The sequence below is a fragment of the Vanessa cardui genome, chromosome 9, assembly GCF_905220365.1.
Source record: "Vanessa cardui chromosome 9, ilVanCard2.1, whole genome shotgun sequence".
Lineage (NCBI taxonomy): Eukaryota > Metazoa > Arthropoda > Insecta > Lepidoptera > Nymphalidae > Vanessa > Vanessa cardui.
In genome coordinates this window covers 5,019,072-5,045,524 of record NC_061131.1, presented here as the reverse complement: position 1 = coordinate 5,045,524, position 26,453 = coordinate 5,019,072, and the positions used below count along the sequence as shown (strand labels likewise).

The window sequence follows — 26,453 nt, the reverse complement described above, 5'->3', positions numbered from 1 at the left end:
AAAGTTGGAAACATTACAGATGAAAACCTCAAAGTGAATAAATTAATTGAATGTTTTTGAATCCTTTAAAATAATTCACCATTTATTATGTTGAATGGTGGTTGGTGGTTTGAATAAACAATAACATAGAGTATTTTCGAAAGCGTTTGAGATAAACGTACAATTGTGCCAATATTATGGTTCTATTTAAATATTTGAACAAATGTGTTATTCGCAATGAAAATAACATACATAACATTATCATCTGCTGAATATTTTAATATCACCAGTTTTATTATACGATTATATCATAAAAATATTAAGACGAGTATTAACTAATATTTTAAATGATTCATTTTTATTCCGTAAGCTTACGAATATGACATTATTCGGTATTTCTTTCGTTTAGGAATAAATAAATAATTAAACTAGATGAGAAATAATTATATACTAAAACAGCTGTACAAAATCGTGCTAAATTATAAGACACTTTTTAATATTTGTTTTTCATTTATTCAAACTTAATAAAGTATTTTTACCACGCAAAAAAGTATTCTAAAAAATTAAAAAAAAATGTTTACTTGCTTTCAAATAATTAATTAAATTAAATTTAAATTTTCCTTCTGTTAAAGTAACACATAAAACTTTTGCCAAAATATTAATCAGATATAACTTACCGGTAAGAGGAGGCTTTCAATGCCATTGCAAGCTAACACTGCCACGATGATACAAAAGAACGCTTTCATAATGTAAATGAATTAATCGTCTGTAACACGTAAAGTTGTCACCGTTTTCAAAGTTGTCACGGAGCGGTGACGTCGGCTTCAGCTAAATTGTGAATGGGCAGCCTTCCCCGTTACATTTATACGTTTTCAGAATGTTCTGCGCACTCTCAGATGCGCCTTCCTTTGACGTACTTTAATTTCCTACACTTTTAATTTCACATAATTAAAATAACTTAGAAATAAGGAATAATGACTCTTTGGACGACGCTGGCTGTATATTGCGTGCTGGTTGAAGTAAATGCAATTTAAAAAAAAATATTTTTTTTTTTTAATATTAGCAAAGGCATATGCTAGACGTAGGACCACTTTGATAGAAATGTTATCACGGCGCACGAGCGAATTTTATCTTTTATTTGCTCGGTAAATATTTAAGCTGTCGTTTATGATTTTATAAATGGTTAATGAGAATAATTATAATACAAATATTTGTCACGTTTTGCAATTTATACAATGCGTATTTTTTTTATTTATATTTACTTTGTATATAGTTTAGTGGATAGATCACGTCTTCGAATCCGAATAAACCAGTCGGGATTTCCATTTGTGAATATAGTCTATTTCAGCGGTGAAGATAATATCGAGGAAGCGTGCTTGCGTGGGATGAACTTTTGCTAAATTTATATTCCAGTTTTAATTCTAGATGGGGCATAGTGATAAAAATCTTCAAAAATAATGGAGAGGTCTATGTCCAGTACAGACACATTAACAGCATTATATTAACATATAACACATGTTTCTGAATATATTTCTTGTTTTTTAAGTTATTAGTAAGACAAAACAAATAGGTCATCTGATGGTATGTGGTACCGTCCATAAACAATGCGGTGTTCGTATTGTCAACCATTTATATCGCCAATGCACTATCATATTTGGATACTAAGATGTACGGTACATGAATGCATGGTTACACTTCCTCACTCACCCTTCCAGCCGTAACACAACAATATTAAGTATTGCTATTTGATGATCGCGTGGTACGGAGGTCCCACAAAACCTTATCAATAAAGTTTCGTTATATATTAATCAATTATAAAATAATATATTTCGTAATGTCCGAATCCTTTTTTATCGATAATCAGAAACATTAACTTTTCTTTCGCGGTTTCTTTTTGGCCAAACACTTTCTTATATCCAAATAATAATTCACTAGTCCTTTTATCAAAGGAAAAAAAGAATAAAACTTTGAAAGTAAAAAGATATTCAGATGTTTTATCATTTCTTAGTGTTAAGATACAATATAAAAAGTTATCGCGAAAGAAGAAATACGCTAGAGAAGCTTTAAATAAATCCCTAATATAATTTAAGTTTCGAAACTTACATTTTATATTTAAAAATTAAATATAAAATAACACGTAATAAAATTCAATTATAATCTAAAGAAATATCACCATTTGTTTTTGTAGTCTATTTTAATGTCATAATCTGATGAACTAATGGAACCAATATGGAAGCAGGGGCAGGAACCACATTGAAGACAAAATAACAGTTTTTTATTTCTACCGTGCTTCGATTTAAATTTCGTAGAACTTCAAAACTTCAAAACAGTAGTTGCATTGCACGAACGTATTAATTGCAAGATTGAGTTAGTATATAAATTTTTAATGTCATCATAATAGTTTATAATTTTTATTTGAATAACATATTCATTAAGTATATTTTTTAAGGATATTCTTAAATAAAACCTACAGACTATGTATAAACAGACAAAGTAAAAGAAAAATGGATTGTATAAATACGTCTTTTGAAACTTTGAGAACTATCCTTTCAGGGAGAATAATTTATGCAATCTTTTCACACAAAGTTCTGCTTATAATTTTCATTATGTTTCACTAAGATACTTGAACGGGATTCTAGATATAATTTCAGGATTTAATTATTATCGAGCACGATTTAATTATTAAAAAGGCTTTAAAATGTATCTTATAATTGAGGTACTAGAGAAAAAATATTTAAATTATTGATTAAAAAATAACACTCCTTGTATAAATGAATGAAACAGTAATTAGCCAGTCTCACTCGAGATTATTTTTGAATTCTAATTATATCCCATACATTGAAATCTCTTCGAGCGTTTACAAATTTTCTTTAATCCACCTTGATTAAAGAAACTCTTATGAACTCGGAAAATATTCACTATTAATTTATTTATTACACTCCTTTTTTACCAGTCGTGTAAAAAGTCTAAACGTTCAGAGAAGGCCATTTACAACATTAGACTTAATAATACTAACAAAAAATCAAAACTTTCGGTGATATATACCATAAAAAATAATCTGAAAGAAAAAGTTTGTGTAAATCATATATATTTATTTTTTCAAGAACTGCTATGACCGTTTTTCAGTGGAAAGTACTCGTACTCTATAGTACAAATGTTTGAAGTAATGAAATGAATGATAATACAGAAACGCTGATATGTTTGATTCTTAAAAATAGCATTACCTAAAGATGGAATATTGAACGTTAGATAAACATGAATAATGAATTATTCAGGCAAGTTCATTTCAAGCCAAATCTATTTTCGGGTTCAGTAGGAACATGGATTAAATAAAACAAATATATTTTTTACGAAAACAATAACATAAACAACCAAATGTTTTTAAATACTCATCTAAGCCACAATGTTTGTATCGGCATTAATTAAATATGAAGCATGTAGCAATATATATAGCCGTACAGTACAGTACACAACAAGCTGTAGTACTTCTATTATAATATTATATGTAAGTCATGGGAGCCAATTCCAAACGACGAATATAAACCAACATACGTGTACACAAAATCAAAATATAATTTATTCAAGAAGGCTTTTAAAATCACTCAAGAATCTTCATTTTACAGAACTAGATTAAGTGAAGTTACAGGTTCGGAATGTATACTACCGAAAACAGCTGGTTTTACATTAGTCACTCTTTTTATAACATTTAAAATACAAAGTTTTTTAGTTAAATAAAATTATATATGTTGGTATATCATAAAGGCTGAAGTTCAAAGAGTATTTATTATCTCGACGCTTTTTTGTTATCAGTATAAAATTGTATTGAATAATATGCTTTTTTTTTAAATCAAGGTGTATTATCCTCGTTCTCATAATCCTATAGCACGGTAATCCTATCAATGAGAGTGCACATATTTCCAGCTTCCGGACTCTAAGTTACTACTAATGTTTTTTTTCTATAATTTATTAATGATTTAATATGTAAACTATAGCTATATATAGCTATATGTATAAAGTTTATTTATTTTATTTAGCTGTCTATATTGATGTTATTTGTTTGAGTTTTGACTCTTTGTCACATTTCGATAAAACTTTTTGATATTCAACAACGAAACGAAACGAATGACAACCAAGTACCTAAAACGCAAGTGAAGTCGAGGGTGACTACTTGAATTGTTTGAGCTGAGCTGAGCTGAGCATTAAGTAGAGGGTTTGGAACATATTTCACCACGCTGTTCCAATGCGGGTTGGTGGAATGCACATGTGGCAGAATTTCGATGAAATTAGACACATGCAGGTTTCCTCACGGTGTATTCCTTCACCGCCGAGCACGACATGAATTATAAATTTAAATTAAGCACATATATATAGCGGTGCTTGCCTGGGCTTGAACTCGCAGTCATCGATTAAGATGCACGCGTTCTAACCACTGGACCATCTCAGCTCATAGGATGACTTAGATTGCTATAACAAAGTACAACATTATATAGTAATTTGATAAGTAGAGTACTTATCATAGTACTGTATGCTGTGTGATAATGATGTTGTCCTGTCAGTCACGACCAATCTCAAGAGAGACCAGCTAATTATGTTATATTATGATACACAAGTGTTTGTGAAAACAAATTTGTACCCTCTATTCTCTGACAATCCATGACTCTCTACAACTATCCGATAGGGTATCAAAAACCAACACGACCGGAAAGGAGGGCCCAGAGCTCAGGCGCAGGACCAACTACTTCTAAGACACAAGTGTCTACACAATTCCGACTTCCAGATTCTGTGTATACTGATTATTTTATCGACAGAAAAAATTAATAACTATATAATTTGAACCCAGATACTATATACTTACTAGAACTATTTACAAATCCGGCAGCACATTCAAACGTAATAAATCTGCTTCCAACGTTTGCCAAACGTTGGTTCTGCTGGATTATTCTGCCTCAATATGTTTTTATTTTAAAATATAGGAGATTGAATGAAAATCTTTCATTTCTTATTTTATTTTATACCTCGCAGTCGTATGCGATAAAACAGAACATTGGTATTTATAATAAATAGAAAATACACGGTCTAGCTTTGAAATTATTGCAGCGGAAAATATGTCTCCAAGTAATGGTTCACTGCCGATGTGTCTGAGTAAATGCATTAATGTACAGAAAGATACTATATATAAGGTTGGAAATACACTTGTGTGTATTTTTCATAAAAGATTCATTCCTATTATTGCCGGAGTTGTGTGTGAAGATTGCATTATTTTAATAATGACCTAAGAACAGGATACAGATACAGGATGGAATTGCTATGCTTATTATGAAGTCAAATCTTTGGTTTAAAGGGCGACCCAATTAACAAACGTGATAGTAATTATTAAGTCTCATTTCGATCACAGTGGACATTCTCGACGGTGAATAACCAACTAAAAAGGTATATGTTGCATAAGTTTTTTGCGGATACAAAGAATACGCACATCTATTTCTTCAGTTTTATGACATAGCGCTCATTCAAGACCTGAAAGTACAGGCGTTTTTGGGAATTCTAGAGTTTGTGAATGTAAACTTAGCCAAATTATAATTTCGCGCCGGATTATCCAATAACGTTCTTCTTTTGTTTTCGTAAGGCTCGTCCTCTGGGGTTCAACCCAAAACGTCGAATCTTCAGCCTTATAAGCTAGATCATGAGACCAACGAGGCATGTAAATATAATTTGAAAGTGGCAAAATTGTCTTTGTCTTTACAGAGTGTACTCTAAAACATTGACCAAAAGTTCAAACATTTTAATCTTCACTCTCTTGATCTAATTAGTAATTTATTTTGAAGAGTTCACCGAAATGTAAATCTAGCTTTAATCTTGTTTGTATTCGCATACGTTAAAGGAATTGTTAGAGAAATTCACTGTTTGTGCAAACTTACTAGGTTCAACAAAGAAGCCTTAAGCCTCTGATTAAAACAGGACTTAATCCCTACTCCATAGCAGCAAATCCTGTAATTGGTGCGAGTATCCCTATTTCATTAGTTTTGGATCAGCTATTGTTCACAGAGATGCTGCTTAATCGATAGGACAAGCCGATTAATGAGGATCGGGGACAATATAAGTAATTACACTCGTAGAAAAATAAATCACTATGTACTCGTAGTAAATATGTTCTGATTTTATTTCGAATGTGCTCGACCTACGAATAGAGAGAGGTATACGTTTATACATAATTCATAGGATAATTGGCAACAGAAGTCACATTAGCGATTATCGATACAAATATAGAGAGCGACAATAATTTGCAGAATTACTATATGGTACTACAAAATTAGCTGAAATTATATTAATATTTCCCACCAATCGACCTTTAGGCTGAACAGATGAATATCCATACATATTACAAGCTAGTAGGGCATTGAACTTTCAAACAACAATATTAAAAAAGAGTAACTCGTTGTAACTATCGTTACTTTAACAAATTAAACATACGCAACTTATTGCATAAACAAAAGAATATAGAATATAATTTATTGTTAAACTAGCCTTAGTTTTAAGAATGGATATTATTTTGATTTCAATTTCCGTATTGCTTAATTTTGACAATGACGTAGTAATCTTTATGTTAGTAAAAAGTCTTGATTTTAATTTTTTTCTCACGCCCACTTCCTAACAAAGGCACAGTATCTCGCTATTCTGATCTCCTTTATTTATAGATAGCGTAAAAGCACACAGATTGGCCCGTAATAGCAATATCCATGGAAATTGACAATCAATGGACTAGTAATTCATAGACATACGACTATGTAGTCGTATCTGCTGTTAATGCTATTCCAGCTGTAGAGTCTAATTTGTTTATATCAAATGCTTCGGTAACTATTATGTTGTTTGTTTTATACTTTATATTGTTGTTCTTTACGGATATTATTATAAGGAGATTATTTTTAATTTAAATGTTTTTGTTGTAAGTTTGGGTAACATGTTTTTGTTTTCGAGTTCATAATTAAACCTTTAGTTTTCGCGACTTCAGTAAATAAAGTCGGTTTCATAGCAAGTTGCAACTTGTGAATTTATTACGAGTGGTGAATACTCAAGTAAGTTCTGCTTCCTTGGATGTTATTAGAAATTTTATATTTAGAAGTTAGGTCATAAAAATAGTGCAGCGTGAATATTGTATGAAAATTATTCAATAATAACAAAATTACTTCATAATAAAAACAAAACAAATATGCCACTTCCATTCCTATTGAGGAGCTGGTTCAGTGGCAAACTTCAGGAGATCATATTGTACTTTTGACTTGGCTGGTCTTCTACTATGACCGAAATTAGGTCATGAAAACTTAAAAAAATATTTTGCATTATTACAAAAGTATCATAATATATATCCTGATTTTCTAAAGTTTTAAGTTTTAAAAACAAGTCGAAATATTTTCGTCCCAGACTTTTAATGCAATGTCAATTTTTTTCATCATTTAATCTATTTTAAATCTATAAAAAAACTTCAACAACAAATTGGCGCCAACAAAATGTTAAATGTAGTCTAAAAGTATTCCCATTTAGTATAGAAATGTTGATGCGAGTCTAATAATATAGAGGCATATTAAACGAGGGCTTATCATGAAATACTAATTCGAAATAAAATAGGTTTTGAAAAAGAATACCCTTACAAAATTAAATTTGGAAGAACAATAAAATTTCACTGTCTATAACTAGAAATCACCTTAATTAGTTACATAATAAGTCGTATTGACTTACTTCGATATCCTTCGATTCCTATCTGTACAAGAACGACAACTATAGCAGTCCTTCACCGACAGCGTTCACCGGTGTTGTAACAGCTCAGATTCGAAAATTATAAAAGCAACGAGAATTATTGTATCATACAACTGTAATGAAACAATTTATAACATAACACGAATTAACGAAAAAAAAACTGTGCTAAAGCAATTGACTCGACTGCATATGAATTCTCAAAATCGTATCTTAATTGTTATATTACAGCCGACTGCTGTCAGTGAGGGACTGCGCTTATACCAGTATAATTCCAATCCTGTGACTGTTATCTAGAGAGACTAGTTGCTTCACGTAGTTTAACATGCACCAACTACTCTGTTCCCGTATATCAAAAAGTTATATAAAAAATTAGATAAAAATATAATCATGATGTTTTGTTTGATTGTTTGATTGATGATGATATAAAATTATAAAAACAAATGACATTGATAAAGAATAGTAACTTAATTATTATTTACATTTGGCATTCAGATGGACTTTGAGTGAAAAAAACCAAAGCTATGACATACAACCTTTTTTATTATGAATGTAGAAAACAACGTCTTACGAAGAAAGAAGAAACGATGACACTTAAAAACAACATCAACATATAGACATTTGTTAAGCTAGAGACGCACACAAAGATAAGCATCAAATGTGACACACACAACGACACGCACGTACGCAAAAATCCACTAATAATCTTGTCTTTTAATTTTTATTTATAGTTAATTTATTTAGCCCACAATCCTTACAGAACTACGTATTTATATTTACGAGATAATCTCAAACATGAAACTATGAAATATTCAAAGATTTTTTAAGAGAAGCAAAAGATGAATTGCTATTTATCGCAGACAATCTTTGAATACAGTATAGATGGAATACAGCTTCAATCGATGTTAACGATGTAATCGCTTTTATAAGTCGATAAGTGGTGTCAGCTCAAAGCAACTCGATTAGATACAACTCAAAAATGGCTCTATTAGATGGCGCTATATATACATATATACATATTTAAGAGTTGTCTACTTGGTGGGCTTAATGCAGGCCCCTCTGGGACGTAACATCTTAGTTCTCGAGGCTGGTGGCGCTTTGGCGATGAAAGGAATGATTAATGTTTCTTATAGTACCATTGCCTATGGGCAGTGATGACCACTTATCCAATCAATGTGTGTAAAAATATTAGGGTGTCTTTCGATCTTTTGAGTATCCTGAGCGAGATATCAGGCTTATAACGGCTCAAATACAAATGGTATTAACATAAAGTTCTATTAGTTAGCGATGAACACAACCGATGATTAGAGGTCAAACATGACGGAAATAGTTATATTGAGATGTTATAGAGTTCTTTCACCGTACACCACCGTGAGACTCTCAACTAAAAACTACGTACCATATTATTGTATTGTTATTTGTTAGCAAAGGATTATTTATATGATAATTGTATATAATAATAAATGATTATACCCCAAATTCAGCAATAATAATTTTGATTGAATAAACAAAAATTGTACATATTATTAACTTTGAATTAATTTAAAATAAAATAATGTAATACCAAAAAGTAATAATATATTAAATATTAGATTTAATTGAACTTGTAAATAAATACTTCATTTAAAAATCTAAACTTAGATGGGGTCGACTAATAAAGTAAAAACACATAAAAGCTTGAGCAATACCATTAATTGCTTTCAAAATAAAGTGTCCATTAGATGTTAATGTGATCATAAAATATGACGTCACGGGATAGAACCGCCACATTCTTTATTTTCCTGTATTAAATTTCATAGACGTGAATCTCACTTGATATACTACAGTATTAGTATTAAATTGCGCTATGGTACAATTAATTGGGTCTTTTAAATTTTATAATCATTCTTTAATCACATACTATATATCATTTATTGATTTAGTTACTACCGGAAAGTTCACTTGTAGTACACAAAAGGTAACTTTGAATTGCTTTCCCTGGGCTACAATCTATCTGTGTACCAAATTTCATCTAAATCGGTTAAGCAGTTTTTCAATTAAACGTGAAGTGGTAACAGTTGCATTTACATTTTTAGTATAGATTGACGTTTAATATAGTCCTAACAATTTTAATAGGACATATATTTTAACCAAATGAGGGTTAGGTAGAAATAAAAATAATGTCAAAAGAAAACAACTTTTATCAACATAAAAATCCACAACAAATACATTTATTACAAATTGTCAATAGCTATTATATAAAACATGTCTGTTCGGATACAGCACTTGTGCAAAATATGAATATATTCTAGTTATTACATCGAATAGATCCCTGAAGAGTCTCGCAAATACGTCAAGCTGAAACGACAGGAGTGGGACTTTGAAAACGAAATCCATTGAAGGGCAAATCTAACGAGTAGTCCACTTGAACTTCTCCCGGTCTAGTTGTGAGGTCAACTAATGTTGGTTGTGAATCTATAGAAGTTAATTGATCGGGCGATGTGAGCCCTGTATAAATTGGATACTGTCTTAAATCTTCCTTAAAAACCGAATCAATTTTTGGCATTTCTTGTCCAATATTTGTGAATGTTGTATCTGCTTCTGGTACTTTTAAATCAGCTGTATCATCAGCTTGATTGAGTTTTTTCTTCACAAATTGTCTTTCGAGATATGTTGATGGAGCGAGTTCATCACGGCTTCTTTTATCAAAATGATGATCAAAAGGAGGATAGGAATGGTAGAAGCCGTAGCTTAGCGGACTTGCAGCAATCTGGAACAGAACATCTGTTAACCTTTTATCATCGTTTTTGATTAGTAATGTGCTGCATTAGTGATTAGTCTTCTTTAGTAGTTTCTATATTATTATTAACCCATGCCCTGAACTTTGCTTTGATTATACTAATTTTTAAATATGTCATGTCATTGTCTGTTATAATAATTTGTAGATGACAGTTCTGATTTTTTTTTCAGTGGGGTCATTGTGATCCCTTGTACAGATAAGGGCTAAGCTAAGTGTGGTTATATTTATAGATTATCATACCTTCCCTCTTTCATGATACCCATCATAAGTGTCTACCTAAAATAGAACAATAATGTTAAGCGTGTTAATATGGGACGATTTAGTTTGGAATTTCGTTAAATTTGTTAATATAAAGTTAACCTCAGTGACTGTTGAATTATCGCCTAAATTAAATTATTACGACGTGTGATTGCTGTTTAATAATGTTAAAACATGTGTACCTAAATGAAAGCCCAATTCATGTTTGGACAGATAAATTAATGGGGACAGATAATTAATAATTTAAGTTATGTCTACATTTTTTTTAATGATAGTGCCATTATTATAAAAAAAACAAAATGTATATTTACAAATGTGTCTGTAACATATATGTGGCTGTTATAAATTTTAATTTTAATGAATTAAAGGCTTACATGTAAAGAATGTTTATGTAAATAAATATGACTACAAACATTGTTATTAAATATGAAATTTATAGGTGTCATTTTAGATTGGGATATTTTTTTATAGTTACCTTTTTAAGTCCTTGTATCGATGCAAGTATGAGCGCCATCTTGGCCAAGAGGAGTGCTTTCCCACCCAACACGGCAAGAAATTGAAAGCCCATAGGTATAAGGACCATCCCAATGGACACGATTCCAAACATCATCATGGTCATCATGTGATGACGACGTCGACCTCTGTATTCAACTGCAAACATACACTCAAGACTAATACATTCACTAAAACAGCAACATTCGGTATTTTTATACCGTGGTTTGAAGTGTGAGTGAGCCAGTGACTACAGACACACGTGACATAACATCTTGATTCCTAAGGTTAGCGGCGCATTGGCGATGTAAGGATTGGTTAATATGTTTGTCAGTGCCAATGTCTATGGGCGTTGGTGACAACTTGCTGTATGACCCAATATACTATATGAAAAACTACTGAAATTTTCATTCATATATCCGTTATATTCTATTCAAATGGTTAGTTCGCCTTGAGTATGACCACAATGACCGACACCGGTCAGGAAGACAGCATCATTATTCATAAATAGGATTATATTCCACAAAAGTTACCCTAAGGAAACGCTCCGTAGGGTAACTTTTACTTCTACTAAACTAAACTAACAATCAGTTACGGAGACAATCAATCATTATTAAGACCGAAGACTTCCATCATTATTAAGAAGATTTGGAAATAACGATACTCTGTAAAAAACATATGGTGCCAGCCGGTACCAGGTACAATGATTTTTGTTTGAAATCCATGTGTCCCGTTCACAACGCCATCAATAGTGACAAAACAATATATTTTGCTTATTCTAATTTGTGGTAGTCCAATATTGTAAATGTCCAATATTTTCTGTGCAACTAGCACTCTCTCTGCTCACTCCAAGCTACCCATTGTTTACTGGTCACGCGTGATTTAAAATTTAGTCTTACCTATTTTTATGATACCACTCAACTATTTTTAGCAAATCTGGGTTCGATGGGATTTATAAGTTTTGTAAAATCTGTTCTAATTTTAAATTTTATGCGAATTATTGTTAACTTCCTAAAATTATTCTATCTATTTTGAACAACCACAAACCAACCCTAATAAACAGGTTAGGTAATGTTCATCAAATTCTATATGTCAGATTTATTCATGATACGTTTTAAATTCGTATATTTCTCATCACCACTGTCTGATTTCTCATTATGTAGAGAAACACTCCAGTTACATTTAACAACGTTACTACAATTATGTATTAAATTTACTGAATATTCCCCGGTTATTAAAGTTGAAGGAATATAATTAGTGAGTTATTATAAAACAAAGTTACATGAGATGAATTTATTAAAATGAAATATGAAATAATAACTCTTAATAATAATGTAAATGCTTCGAACTTATAAACAAGATAAGTTTCTTACGAAGTTTTTTTTTCTTTTAATAAACCTGGTTTAGTTACGACATTCTTATATAAATTTGACAAGTCATTAGGCCTGTGGCCTATTGTAATCGTAAGGTATAAGCAGGTATAAGACTAAAACTGGCTGGCGGACTATTAAAATATTGTTGGTTTTTTTCGTCGTTACTTTCAGTATCAATCCGGGGTCTGGAAGTTAACAGTTTGGTATACCTTGACATAACGCTTCTAGTCCTAGGTCTTCTAGGTTTCTCTTTACGATTCGGACGGATGTGTCGGATTTTCCGTTTAGTCGGAATAAGAGAATGCAACTGTGTATATATACGAATGTCCTGTTATCCGCGCAGGTGGCTAATTTTTCCGCCGGTGTTCCCGAAATCGGACAGGATGATAATAAACAACTGATAGAGACTGTGTGGGTATCGATATTATAACTTATATTAAGTTTTCATATAAAATATTTCAATAATCAATAAGCTTAACTTGTGTTTTTAATTTATATCATCATGATTAGAAAACTTTATGTTTCAGATAAAATATTGCTACATACATCCATAAACTATTGCGCTTTATGCAATAATTATAAATTCTAACGCCAAACAAGAATAGTAATATTGTTGTGTTCCGGTTTGAAGGATGAATAAACAGACATAAATTCTTATTTTCCAGGCTTTGTTTTAGAATGTTTGATTCATATTTCTATTTATCATCAACTGGTCCATTTTTCAGTCCATCAATCTATATAACATATGTAAAAATATATATACAATCAGTGTGACACTTGTCCAGTGGTCAATAATCACCTGTGACAAGTATAAGGTTTCTACAATGTTTATATAGTACGTTCAAAACGAACCTCAAATTATAATGTATAGACACGTAATGAAGGTAAAATTTTACATATTGCATAACACTGTAGATATATATTATAAGCTACCCACGCCTACACTCGCATGTATGATATCTGGGTTAATTCGTGTTATGGTTGTGATATGCTATTTTTATTCATTCATTTCCATGTCCATGACACACTGTATCTGTCAATCGTTTGCACGCTTATTGATTACCTTTATTTTAACTTTTTAATTTAATAAATATTTCATATTTCTTTATCATTGATTGCTCTTTAACAATAAAAATATAACAAGTAGATTCGAATTAGTACTATTAAATTGTGATTCTACGGACAATTGGACTTACATACCTGTGTCGGATGTAAGTCCCTAATTTCAATAAGAAAAAAAAGAAAATAATAATATACCAGCAGGTTGGAATGTAGGTTCTATCAAAATAAAACTGGCATAACTCAGTACTTACTCATTTTTGACAGTCAAATTACATGTAAGATAAATTACAATAAAATTAATATCCTGGAAAACTCAACGTATGCTAAACACGCTTTTTATCATCTATGTATATAAGATTGTACGACGTGCATTGGCGTGAGTGAGTGAAGCGTGCTTACATGATGTCCTAGTGTGAACGAAACGTCAAAGTTAAAAAAAAATACACAAAGATTTTATTATTTCAGTTTATAATATTAAAACTGCAAAAGAAAATCGTAGAGGGATGTGCCCTCGAGTGAATAGATCTATGCCAAAACTAAATATGCTTTTAAATCGTCAAATTTTAAGTAATTTATCGCTATACTAGCTACTCACCCCTCGAATACGAGGGGTGGGTAGCTAGTCATTAAATAAAGTCAATTAGACAATTGTAAACTTACCTTTATCATAAATGTTGTCATCTTCAAAGTCGAACTTTATGACATGAGTGTGGAATACTCTCGCTAATCGTTTTAGGGCAAGATTTTTCCATTCGTCTTCCTCCAGCTCTCTTTCAGTCCACGAACTAAAAAAAAGATCTATTTAATTCAATGTTAATTAAATGGTTGGTGGTGCATTGGCAATGAAAGTTAATGTTTTTTGCAGCGCCATTGTCTATGAGCGTGGTGACCACGTGTAGGCACATATGCCTGTTCGACAACCAATAGCATAATTTTTTTATGAACTTGTGTTTGCCTGTGGATCGAAATTTCACCATAATCATAACGGCAATTTTAGAACCTAATAACAACAAATACTTTAATGTATCTCCTCAGTTGTAACCATACATAAAAATTACAGGAGGAGAAATTGACTTCCTTATATACTATGTACCCATATAAAAGACTACTGTCAAACTACGAATATATTTCCTTTTCCAATAATCGTTATAGAAATCAAATCGTTATTTTCAATGTCATCAAATCATATAAGTTTAATGTTGCTTCTGTTTGGTTATTTTTGTGGCGTTACTTTTTTAACATATGTTAATAACTTGAATATTTACAATTGTTATTCATGTTAACCAATAAACAGGACCTCTAATAAGATATAGTATCTTTACAAATTCGCCTTGAAACAAGTCAACTTAGTGAAGTTTGTTATAAAATTATAATGTCAGGTCATATTAATACGTACAATAAAAATCTTGTTTATAGTCCATATTCAATATAAATTGGATCGTTCATACGTATTAGTTTCATATTTCAATTCACGCTTGCAATACACTTATGTTTTTATCGTTTCATAACGCTAGAGCAAATTGAATGACATACGTATAGTACGACACAACTTAGATGTAGCATCGGCAAATCCATTAAAACGCTTTATACAACCAATAGAAATAGTTCCCTATCGCGCCATTCGACGCTATTCTTCGCTATAGATTCTCACGTTAAATCAAACCGTGAAAGCAAGTGCATATAAATCGACGCGTCAAATTGATATTACAAGTTATTACGTTTGTGTCATCATATTCATATAAATAGAAAATATTGATAATTTGGGATAGCGTACTTAATTCGGATGTGATCGGTTTTACGAATTTTGCCGATGCTACATCTAAGTTGTGTCGTAGTATACTATACGAGACCGTATAGACGTAGCGTTTTCTATTGGTGTACTGTTTCGAATTTACCGTAGGCATGTTCCACTGCTGTTGTTGCAACTTTGAGTTTTATGCTTATAGTAATAAAGCTTATATATGATCGTGTACTGCAGTGCATTGTGACCATTGAATATGAACGTAACATTAATTATTACTATTTATTTAGCTCAATAATTCTCTTCTTTGAACGTTGCTCTGTCTTTGCATTTGCTGCGCTTTCGCGATTTGAAAGCGTAGTCCGTAAAGTATTGGCGTCTATGCGTTTGTGATGCGTTTTAATACCGTACTTTATTGAAGAAACCAGAGCATAGAGCATATTTGTATTTTGTTTAACTGTTTCTTACTGGTTAGGTATTTAACCCCATCTGAATGTATTGCGCGGTCGACGTTCAATTAAACAATTAAAAGAACAAATATACATATAACTAATAAAAATTTACGGAAATAAACGGATTCGACATAATTACTTTTATAGACTCCAAACGTCCTTGAAAATATACCTGTATGTTTAACATGCAAATATATAAAAATAATATTAGTAATAAGATTTAAAAAAAAACAGCAAATCATAAATTTTTACACTATAAATAACTCCAATACATACAATACATTTATATTTATGTATTTTAATATAGCCCATTTTTAAAGTATATAGGTATATTATTTGAATAGGTTATATTGAAGATATAAATCGTTATATATGCTTTTCATTGTACATTTATAGTAATAATAGGGGTTAATCATACTTTGTATGAATAGTTTTCAGTTGAAAATTTCTTTTGTTGATAAAATGTTGAACACATAAATTATAGGATTCCAATTGGTTTAAAATTTCTATATTCAAATCCATTGGACCGCTGCATTGCAACGGACATCAAAACGACTCGTGTTTTTATGTGTTAAATGTTTACGTCAATCAAACTGCAGGCGATCGTTATAAAATTTATTAAGCTATAAATATTTATTCTACCTACTGTATTGTTTTGCCACATCGACGAAACCGGAGCGCTTACACAATTGTATTTGAAACCAACTTTACATGACGTTGACAAATTATTTCGAGTGCATTAACCTTACCTCTTACAGCCGACACATCTCGACGCCTTCTCGAAATTGTGATTTATCACTATTTAATATAAGATACGTGTTATTAAAATCTTCGGGAAACCGTTACGTAGTATAAAACACTCACTTACCGCTGTATGTCCTTATGCTTATATTTTTAAAATTAAGCGACTCATATTGATGCGGTTTTTTTAATAGATAGAATGATTCGAGAGGAAGGTTTTTGTATATATTACATGGAAAATATAGCGAAGAGGCAATAAATATTCTGTAGTATATTTAGTATCAGCATTGCACCCGTGCGAAGACGGGGTGAGACGTCAGTTGAAATAGAAATGGATTCTCTTAGCTCTTTTATGTCCAAGTTTTTTTTTATGCATTAGGCTCATGGGCCTGGTGTTGAAACCATAGACCACAGACAATAAAACACGAATCTGTAAATGTTCTAAAGATGGGCGAAGGTTTTTTAAAAAAAGGATTCAAGTTAATTAAACGACGCTGCCCTAATATCTGTTGATAATATATTATTATCCGCACGTGGCGGAATTTCACCGTTGTTGAAGATTCCTGTTTTACATCTCGGCTACTGAAAAAGCTATTGTATCAATGATAATATTGTCAAAATATATTACAGTTACGTGTATCTTTAATTATCGTCGTAATTGAATATAATATCCTTTAATTACTATGTTTGTAGAATAAACGAAACATGTCTACTGTGTGCCATTAAGGTGTTAATTATATGTATATCAATAAATAAATGATCGTCATGTTAGAAATGAAACTTCAAAAATTAATCAATAATAAATTAATTTACAATTAAATAAAACCAATAAACTGTACAAACACAAATAATTAAAGTATGAGACGTTTGCCGGCAAGTCACGTCAGCACAACGCATGCCTTAATTGCGAGACACGATAATTGATATATCATTGTAAAAATGAAAATATTCAACAGAATTTGGTATACACACAACAATGTCAAATTCAATACTATACATACACAAAAAAACAGTTTTTGAATTTAGTATCTTAATACCTACGTAAATACACTACAGTACCTTAAGTATATGGCTTTAATTCTATCTATGAAATACTTTGACATTGACTTTTATAAAAGCAGTGTTAGATGTGCGTCATCGCCGTTAAACTTCGTCATCGCCTCACGTTCCCCGAAATATAAGCATTATAATATTATGTTATAAATTCTATGAATGATAATAATATCATTCTTATACCATACGAAATGTCATTCAACACATATCGAATAGATTTTCACCCTATTGTTCAACCCACACATCTTATTTTCCTTATCGTACTTTTTTACTTGCTTAGTATCATAATTTTGTATGTTTATTTTATTATATTGCAAAATTAAATTCATTTGAGAGTGAAGAATTGAATCTTACTATTAAATAAACAAACGTATGTCTATAAACGTAAATCAGAAACTCTGGTATTATAGTCTACTTTTAATTTAAAAAAAACGAATTTAATGGTTTTAATTGTTTTGCATTTTATACAATTGCAATTTTACCAATTGGTTAAATGGCAAGTAAACGAGACTGACAATCATAAGAAAAGGCGAAACTCTTCACTGGCTAATAAATTAATATATTATACCATCGAACAGATCTGCAAAGCATTCCGAGAAAAATGCTTCTCAATGGTATAAAATCTATCTGCGGCAATGTTTGAGTCATTCTTAAAGTATAAACAGTCATCCTCCATCAGTCAGCCTCCTCGTACGTACGTACAGCCTTAGAGCGTAAGATAATACTTGTAAACTATAATAGCTCTCGCGTAATTAGTCGTTTAAATTCACACAAATTAACCAAAGAAACGACTCATAAAAGTTACAGTGTTGATATTTTTCTTATATTTACTACAAACTACTTACACTTACTACTACACAACATTCATACGAAACTGAATCTAAAACATTCTTGTTTTTTCGTCAATGGTTTAAAAATAGAAGTCATACAATACATACCTTGTCTCATTTTCTCTTAAGATGTTTCCTGAATGATCGATAAGTTCAAAACGAACTAAATTCACTCCATCTACGATGGGAACGACGTCGAGACTCAAGCTACGGTCCAGAGCGTTTAACGACTTTCTTTTAACACATCTTACGAACTTCGGATAATATTCCTTATTATTAATAATTTCTTTCACATCTTTGTACTGAAAAAATAAACATAACATAAAAAGTATAAGGTACGCTAGTCATGATAATATTATTAAAAAAAAGCATACACCAATACGTTAAAAATTACTTATAATGTTTATTTTTTAAATATCGTAATATCGCTTGCAGCAAAAGTATGCCTTGCAACACTTTAATTTTAATTAATTAAACCGCAACTGGCTAAAAATAAATCGGTGACCTTTACTTAAAAAAAAAATAATAAAATTCTGGAATATTCTAGAAGGACAACTTCGAATGGATTATTATTATTAACCTCTGCCTGTTTTAGTGTAAAAAGACAACATTTATCATCATTTACATTTTAGTTGAACAAAATTTATTTTCACATTATTAAATGACTGTGTCAACCTCTTTCTACCTCGAGGTAAATTGTTTTTTCATGTAATAAAACGAGCTATAAAATGTTTATAGCAAACTCTTACATAATAAGGTCATCACTTTTTATCGACTATGCGATATTATATAGAAAACATCTTTAAAAATATAATAAATATTACATTTGTATGAATTCGACTAGTCTCTTATTTAAAGAAAACATATCTACTTGAAATAAGAGGCTTACTTGATATTTTTAAACGACTTCTAAAAAAGAGATTATCATATTATCAATTCGTGTTTATTTTATTCATTTTCATCGAACTAAGTCTTTATCGGATTATAAATTTGAATATTTATTCTATATTCTATTTTATTTATTTTGGAGATGTACTCTTTGGTTAGTCTCATTTATATTTAAAGAAAAAAGGTTGTAGTCCATTTTTTTTATTAATCAAACTGGATGTAATAAATCAGTAGCGCTAACTTCATTTTGTTATATTTTATTATATTATGAAGTTAGGTACAAAGAATATTGTAATTGTTTCAAACATATCGAAGATTTTTTAATAAAAACTTTATGAGACAAAACCAGAAGCCATGTGTAGAAAATTTTTATCTGTCTCGGTTTTCACGCTATGACCAGTAGCACTTTTTATAGAACAAAAAAAAACGATTTTTTTTTCATTTAGTAAAAATCGCAGAGTTGTAAATGTACCAACATACACATGTGGCTTTTCGCAGAGTCTGTGAGATACAAAATAATGAAATAATTAAACATTTGTTTCAATAAAAATTTAAATATCGAAGCAAATTAAAAAAATGTGACTCAATTGAATCTATTATAGATTAATCATCACTTTTTTTGCTCACTTTGTTTATTAATCGTGATATGTTCCATATTTAAATTCACGAAACACAATTGGAGAAAGATCTAAATTCAAATTCTAAATTCTAAATAAGAAAAATAGTCGAAAACCTTGTAGAAAAATAACAATTTTTAAATAGAATTGTTCACAGATAATTAATTTGCATTTATTGCAAAATAGTTGTAATACCTTTTTTGTGCAATCTCTCGAAATAATTCTCAAAACATCCATTCCATCAATCCACAAGTCTGCTACAAATTTACTCAAATAAGTATCAGAATCATTCATCTGGCAAGAGCATGATGCGAATATAACTGCCAGTATGTAAAGTGTGAATTTCATTTTAAACGTTTTCAACGTCACGTAATTCATTTCGCCAGAAATGGTGCCATATCTTGAGCGAGCTTGAAATTTCCTGAAAAGATTGTTTTTGCTGTATAAAAATAGGCGCTAGTTTAATATCGATAGTTCAAAATGTGTTTCGAATTTTAAACGAGTTTTATGAAACGACATATTTTAATGGGTTCTTCTGTATACTTATTACCTAATGGAATTTTAATACGCTCTACTTTTTAATGCGGTACGTTAATAAAATATTATGTAATGTATATGTGTTGATAACGAATAAATTGATTTTCTTTTTAATAAACCGATTTTCCTTTGACCCGACAAAGTCTTTTCTCTTTCCTAAGCATGTCTGGTAGATAATGCGTTTAGCAATCAAACCAACTGACCTGACTAATTGTACAATAAGCACTTATTTTGTGTTTTAAATTAAATATTCAAAATAGAACTATTGATGTAAAAATATTTTTAACGCTAGATATTTAGATTTTATATTTTATTTCAAGGAATAATTGAAATATTTATCCGTATACATTTTTTGGAAGGATTACTTTGCTTTTGGGATTACTGATATAATTATAAATTTCACGCAATTTTACGCTCTAAAAGGTTCGGATAAGGATTATAATTTAATCATGTGATCGTCCCTGGGGTTTATTTGTGTTTTAAATAAATAATTATGTAAATAATTAGATTGAATATTTTCTTTATTTTTCATGTATCACATTGCTATTGACAGTCGCCGGATATTGAAGATGTTAGAATAATTACCACTCCTTACCAAGGCGTTAGCAATCTGGGGAGCGATTATATTATGTCCCTTGTGTCTGTTACACTGGCTTACTCACCCAAACCGGAACACAAAAAAAGTGTCTTACTTTCTACTTATTATTATTAGTAATTTACGTTACATACTCTGAATGTGATAGCAGACAAAGTGGATTTGTTTTGTTGCATCCTGAGTTAGCTTACAATAATTGCTACTTAGAATGTCTCTACATAATATAAAACAAAGTCGCTTTTTCTGTCCCTATGTCCCTTTGTACGCTTAAATCTTTTTAAATTAAGCAACAGATTTTGATGCGGTTTTTTTTAATAGATAGTGTGATTCGATGGGAAAGTTTGTGTATATAATATATGAACAATATAGTAAAGAAACACTGATAATTTGAGAAGTTTGCAATGTGATGTCGTAAATAAACAAATTCTGTAGTATATTTAGTATCAGTATTGCACCCGTGCGAAGCCGGGGTGGGTCGCTAGTATCCTATACTATATAGAGAGTCATATTTTAAATATTATTGTTTATTGTGCTGTAATATCGAATTGGGACAATGTCCTGTAATTATAGGTATGTATACAGTTTTGCATTATAAGAAGTAAATAAATTCAATGAATATGTTATTTAAAATCTTAATGTCTGTTTGAGCCGAGATGGCCCAGTGGTTAGGTTAGATTAGGTTATCTTAACCGATGATAGCGGGTTCAAACCCAGGCAAGCACCGCTCAATATTGATGTGCTTAATATTTTGTGTTTATAATTAATCTCGTGCTTGGCGGTGCAGGAAAACATGGTGAGGAAACCTGCATGTGTCTAATTTCATAGAAATGCTGCCACATGTATATTCCACCAAACCGCATTGGAACAGTTTGGTGTTATATGTTCCGAAGCCAGCCCGCCCAGCAGTGGGATTTTTACAGGCTCCTGTACTCTGTTGTTGTCTGTAATGACTGTCGCATAAACGCTTTATTTAATCTAAAATATAATTTACTTAGAGGTGTTTAAGCCTAATAAATAATTCAACGTGAAAATCAACACTAAACGAATGGAAACAATTGGTTCCCGCATCTTAGTTAAATTACTTTGAAGTTTAAGTTTTAGCCGCGGGTAATGACTAAATAACATCTTTGTAAATGTGATTAGTATTTAATTGTGTATTGCGATTGAATATAAACACAATTAATTCGTTGTTTCATAGGAAAATGTTTAGAAATGTACTTATATTTTGTGCCATTGTGGGGATACCTAATAGTTTCAATAATTTCTCCTCACTTGAAAATCTAAATTTCAAAATATCATTATATTTGTAAAATTACTTTTTTATTCCATTTGCTGTCGTAACGCTTGGCCCTTGGAGTAGTGGTGCAAAAAGCTTCATTAAAAGTATAACAGCTCGCCTCATTGCCTCCACTGGTGACAGGAGGGCTGATTCGTTTTTTGCCTAGAGGATCGGAATTGCGATTCAACGGGGAAATGCTGCCAGCATTCTTGCCACCATTCCACGCGGTCAAGATTTATACAGTTACTAGTTTTAGTTCATATTTGAATATATTTAAGCATTTAATGTTAATAATTCTTATGTTAATAACATTTGTACAATTGGTACGAACAAAAGTAAAAATAACCCTTAATCGGGCACAGGGAACTATTTTCCCACTGTCCTAATCTAGCTAAATTCCCCAATATTTAAAATAACTTTAGGTTGTATTATTAACAAAAAATAATCTTACATAAAAACAGAAATATTTTACTGGTAGCTTTCAAATTTCAAATGTCAACGTCAGAATCATCACCCAAGAACGTGTACTTATGCTATGAAAAACCGATTTTTTGTTTTTTGTTCCTGCCCGATAAAAGAGTTATGTGAATTATTAAAATAAAATTGATGAGTCTGAGTTCAAATTAGCTCATTAGCTATTTTAAAACCAATTAAAGATGTATGCTAAAGGTAAGGATTTGCTATTAGTAATATTGCTGCTGTATATCAATTTAACTGGTCAGGTCTGAATTGCCACACTTTTGCCATAAACCTTTTTTGTTTGAAAGTGATAATCTCAATACCTATCAGTCCGATTGGAATAATAATTTGTGTGAGATAAACCTATATTTTGATATATATTTTAAAATGGTGACAATATTTTTGAAATTTTTTATGATAAATACCTTATTAATCAACACAAGCAGATTCACATGTTTCAAGTAAATATTTATTAGTTTAATTTTATGGCAAACCTTGCCTCACACCTATTATCTATGGGAATGCATTTGCTAATGGTTCATTCCCTATGTCTATTTGGAATAAATGGGGATGTGCATAGCAAAATCATCTAAATGGCTAAAATTACAACGGTTAAAATAGCGTGGCTCATTTCTCCTTCACTTTGATAAAATCACTAAACACGTATATTATGAGAACTTACCGAAATTGTTACTTGTTTCTAGAAATTCCTGTCCACAACAAATCTAACCTTCACAGAGGACAAACCACAAATAAGAAACATTGCTTTGTATTATTTTTATATACGTATCGAAGACGGAAACCTAGTAATTTACCGAGTTTACAAAGCAAATCGTGTCAACAGTTGACCACGCATGGCTAACATAAGTGTCGCTACCGTAACGGTCATGACCAATCATTATCAATTATTCATTTTCCCCTTATTGTCATACTATGGAATATTAACCTTCGTAGAGTTATGAATTGTCTATTTTATTTTTAAATAGCCTTCCTCTATTTTTATTATGGCTTTTATTTGTGCCAAGAGAGCACAGATTATTTCGCCAAGCCTTCCTCTTTAGTACTAAATGTCATTTGTCATTTTTTTTTAAATTTTTAAATTAAGAATTTTGTTATCTGTGGTCACTGGTCATTTTTAGATTGTTAACGTGCTTTGAATAAAAACGTGGTGGCCAATTTTCAATTGTTTTATTTCACTAAAAACAACTCTTGTCTGTAGTAGATATTCATAAATATGGAGACGCTTTTTGTAATCTCTGATTAAAACGACTCCTCCAACAAAAAAATATAGTTACATTAAATATAAACTTCTTTTAATTTAAACGTCATGATTTTATGTTATTGTAAATATATAATATACATAAGGATTTAGGAAGAAAATTGTATGTAGTAATGATCTCGAAAAATTATATTTTATTGTTGAGATAAGACCTCCTTTCCAAGCTTATATCAGCATGGAGCTCAAATACAGTTTAGTGGATATGTACATTTGTTGCAAAACATTTTTCTTTAAAATATAAGTTATTAAAATTAATCAAACAAAAGAGAACTACTAATTACTAATGGTACTTGTTTAGATCTATAAACGCGCCATTGACTACGTCAATAATTATGTACATACAATTAAAAAGAAAATAAACCAAAAGTCTACTTCGCCTAAAATCATTTTTAATTTGCGATATAACCTCAATACATTTCATATTATATTTATGTACCTATACAAATTTATCGCATCAAAAGACACGGCCCTTTAATATCCACGCCGTAGGTGGTAAATTGTGTCAACAATGGACGGCCGAAAGAAGAAATGATTAAGGAAAACATGGTCCGAACTATATTCGACTTTTGTCAGATGACTTAATAAAAAAAAAATGTTTTAGATTTTCATATTTTACTATTCGATTTTCAAATTATTTGTCGGGTAAATTATGAAACCTTGGGAATATCTAATATCCCTTATACTTGTTGTAGCAGCTAAAGAATTAACATCTTATATTCCTTATACTTGTTGTAACAGATACATTTAGTCTATTGGAATATTTAAGTTTAAATCGATTTTAATAAATGTACCAATTTTTAATCTATCAGTAAAATGCTGATGTTAATTATTACTTAAACGAAATCTTATTTTATTGTATAGTGAAGCGTTCGCCAACGCTCCATCCTTATGCCGATAGTTATCCTGGCTCACTCACCCTTTTCAAACCGGAACAACAAAATACTTAGTATTTCTGCTTGGCGGTAGATTAAACACAAACCCACCAATTAAAAGTATGATATAAAATATGAGCATACATGTATGCATGCATATAAGGTATTTATATTTTGTTTCAAAGTTTCAATATTGACAAAATTTGTCTTTGATACTTTTATATAAATAGTTAACTTATGTATATCAATCATTTAAAATTTTGATTGATGTATATTACTATCTACATATGTATATATTATCGATTGAAAAATTTGAATTTATAATTGTTCACGATCATCGAATATATTTAATTTTATCAATTAATATGAATATTCGCGAGACTATAATATGAAAATTACAATGCCTTGAGGGATTGACTTTCATATTTCAAACATTTACATACATACGCACAAATTACATGAAAATTTACAACTTCAGGCGAAATAATTCGTCTTATTACTACACTAAAGTCTAAAACAATGATTACCATCATTTTAACCACCAATTTAATTAAGATAAAATTTAGGCACCAATATAAAAAATAAAATAAATAGGTACAGTCGGGGTAAGAAAAGGTTCGTCACCTTAAGATCTATTTTCGTGTGCTAAGTATGAACGATAAAATCTGCTTTACCGATCGAGCGTACCTATATGACACTGACAGGCATATTTTGACAATTCAGAAGAAAATATCATATCTAATTTAAATATGGAATGTCTAATTACGCCATTAAAAAGATTTCATGTTGATTTATATCAACATATAAATCAACATGAAATCTTTCTATATTCTAGTTTTATAACTAGACGTAGTCAAAGATGTTACACAATTTTGAACCGAGTTATCATGCTATGTGAATTTAATTTTATATGCAGTTGTCAGTTTAGTGCTTTAGTTTCAAAAGGTACTAAGAGTTTAAGACTTGCCAAAGGAATAAATTTGAAAACTGACGAAGGTTTTCTTACTCTGACAGTACATTCAAATTACTCATATAAGCGATCACTTTGGAGTCCCTTTGATTCAAATTCCCTTTGACAAAAGTTAAATAGATTGTCAAGCAATGTTTTGATGTTAGTCTTTTTTTTACGTTGTAGGTAAACGGACAAATAAATGAGCCACCTGGTGGTAATCCGTCACCAATGGCGCTGTAAGAAATATTAACAATTTCTTAAATCGCCAATAAACGCATTGGTTACTTGAGAGACATAAAGTGTAAAAGGTGCGGCTATTAAAAAAATATTCAGTTTTTCCACTAAGCTTTTATATGGCTCTATTTTGTAAATACGGAAATTGTTGAAACTTAGCACACCTTTTTCATTCAAATTATCTCTATTCCAAACTTCATCTAAATCGGTTTAGCTGGTTAAACGTGGCAGATAG

General features: G+C 30.7%; 2 protein-coding genes across 2 annotated transcripts in view; both read right to left on the bottom strand.

The window, feature by feature from the left end:
- The window catches only part of LOC124532632 (corticotropin-releasing factor-binding protein), a 41,260-nt gene extending 40,177 nt beyond the window's left edge, over window positions 1-1,083 (bottom strand). The window contains exon 1 of the mRNA XM_047107655.1: window positions 657-1,083. Coding sequence (XP_046963611.1) covers window positions 657-725 — 69 coding nt within the window. The 5' untranslated portion in view covers window positions 726-1,083. The remainder of the gene's footprint in view (window positions 1-656) is intronic.
- Window positions 1,084-9,953: 8,870 nt separating this feature from the next.
- On the bottom strand, window positions 9,954-23,716 carry LOC124532525. The gene is made up of 6 exons (XM_047107459.1): window positions 23,564-23,716; window positions 20,207-20,432; window positions 18,615-18,808; window positions 14,350-14,474; window positions 11,238-11,413; window positions 9,954-10,474 (listed from the first exon to the last, which is right to left on the bottom strand). The coding sequence occupies exons 2-6, from the start codon at window positions 20,387-20,389 to the stop codon at window positions 10,058-10,060; spliced, it is 1,095 nt and encodes a 364-aa protein (XP_046963415.1). The 5' UTR covers window positions 20,390-20,432; window positions 23,564-23,716; the 3' UTR covers window positions 9,954-10,057.
- Between the last annotated feature and the right edge of the window lie 2,737 nt (window positions 23,717-26,453).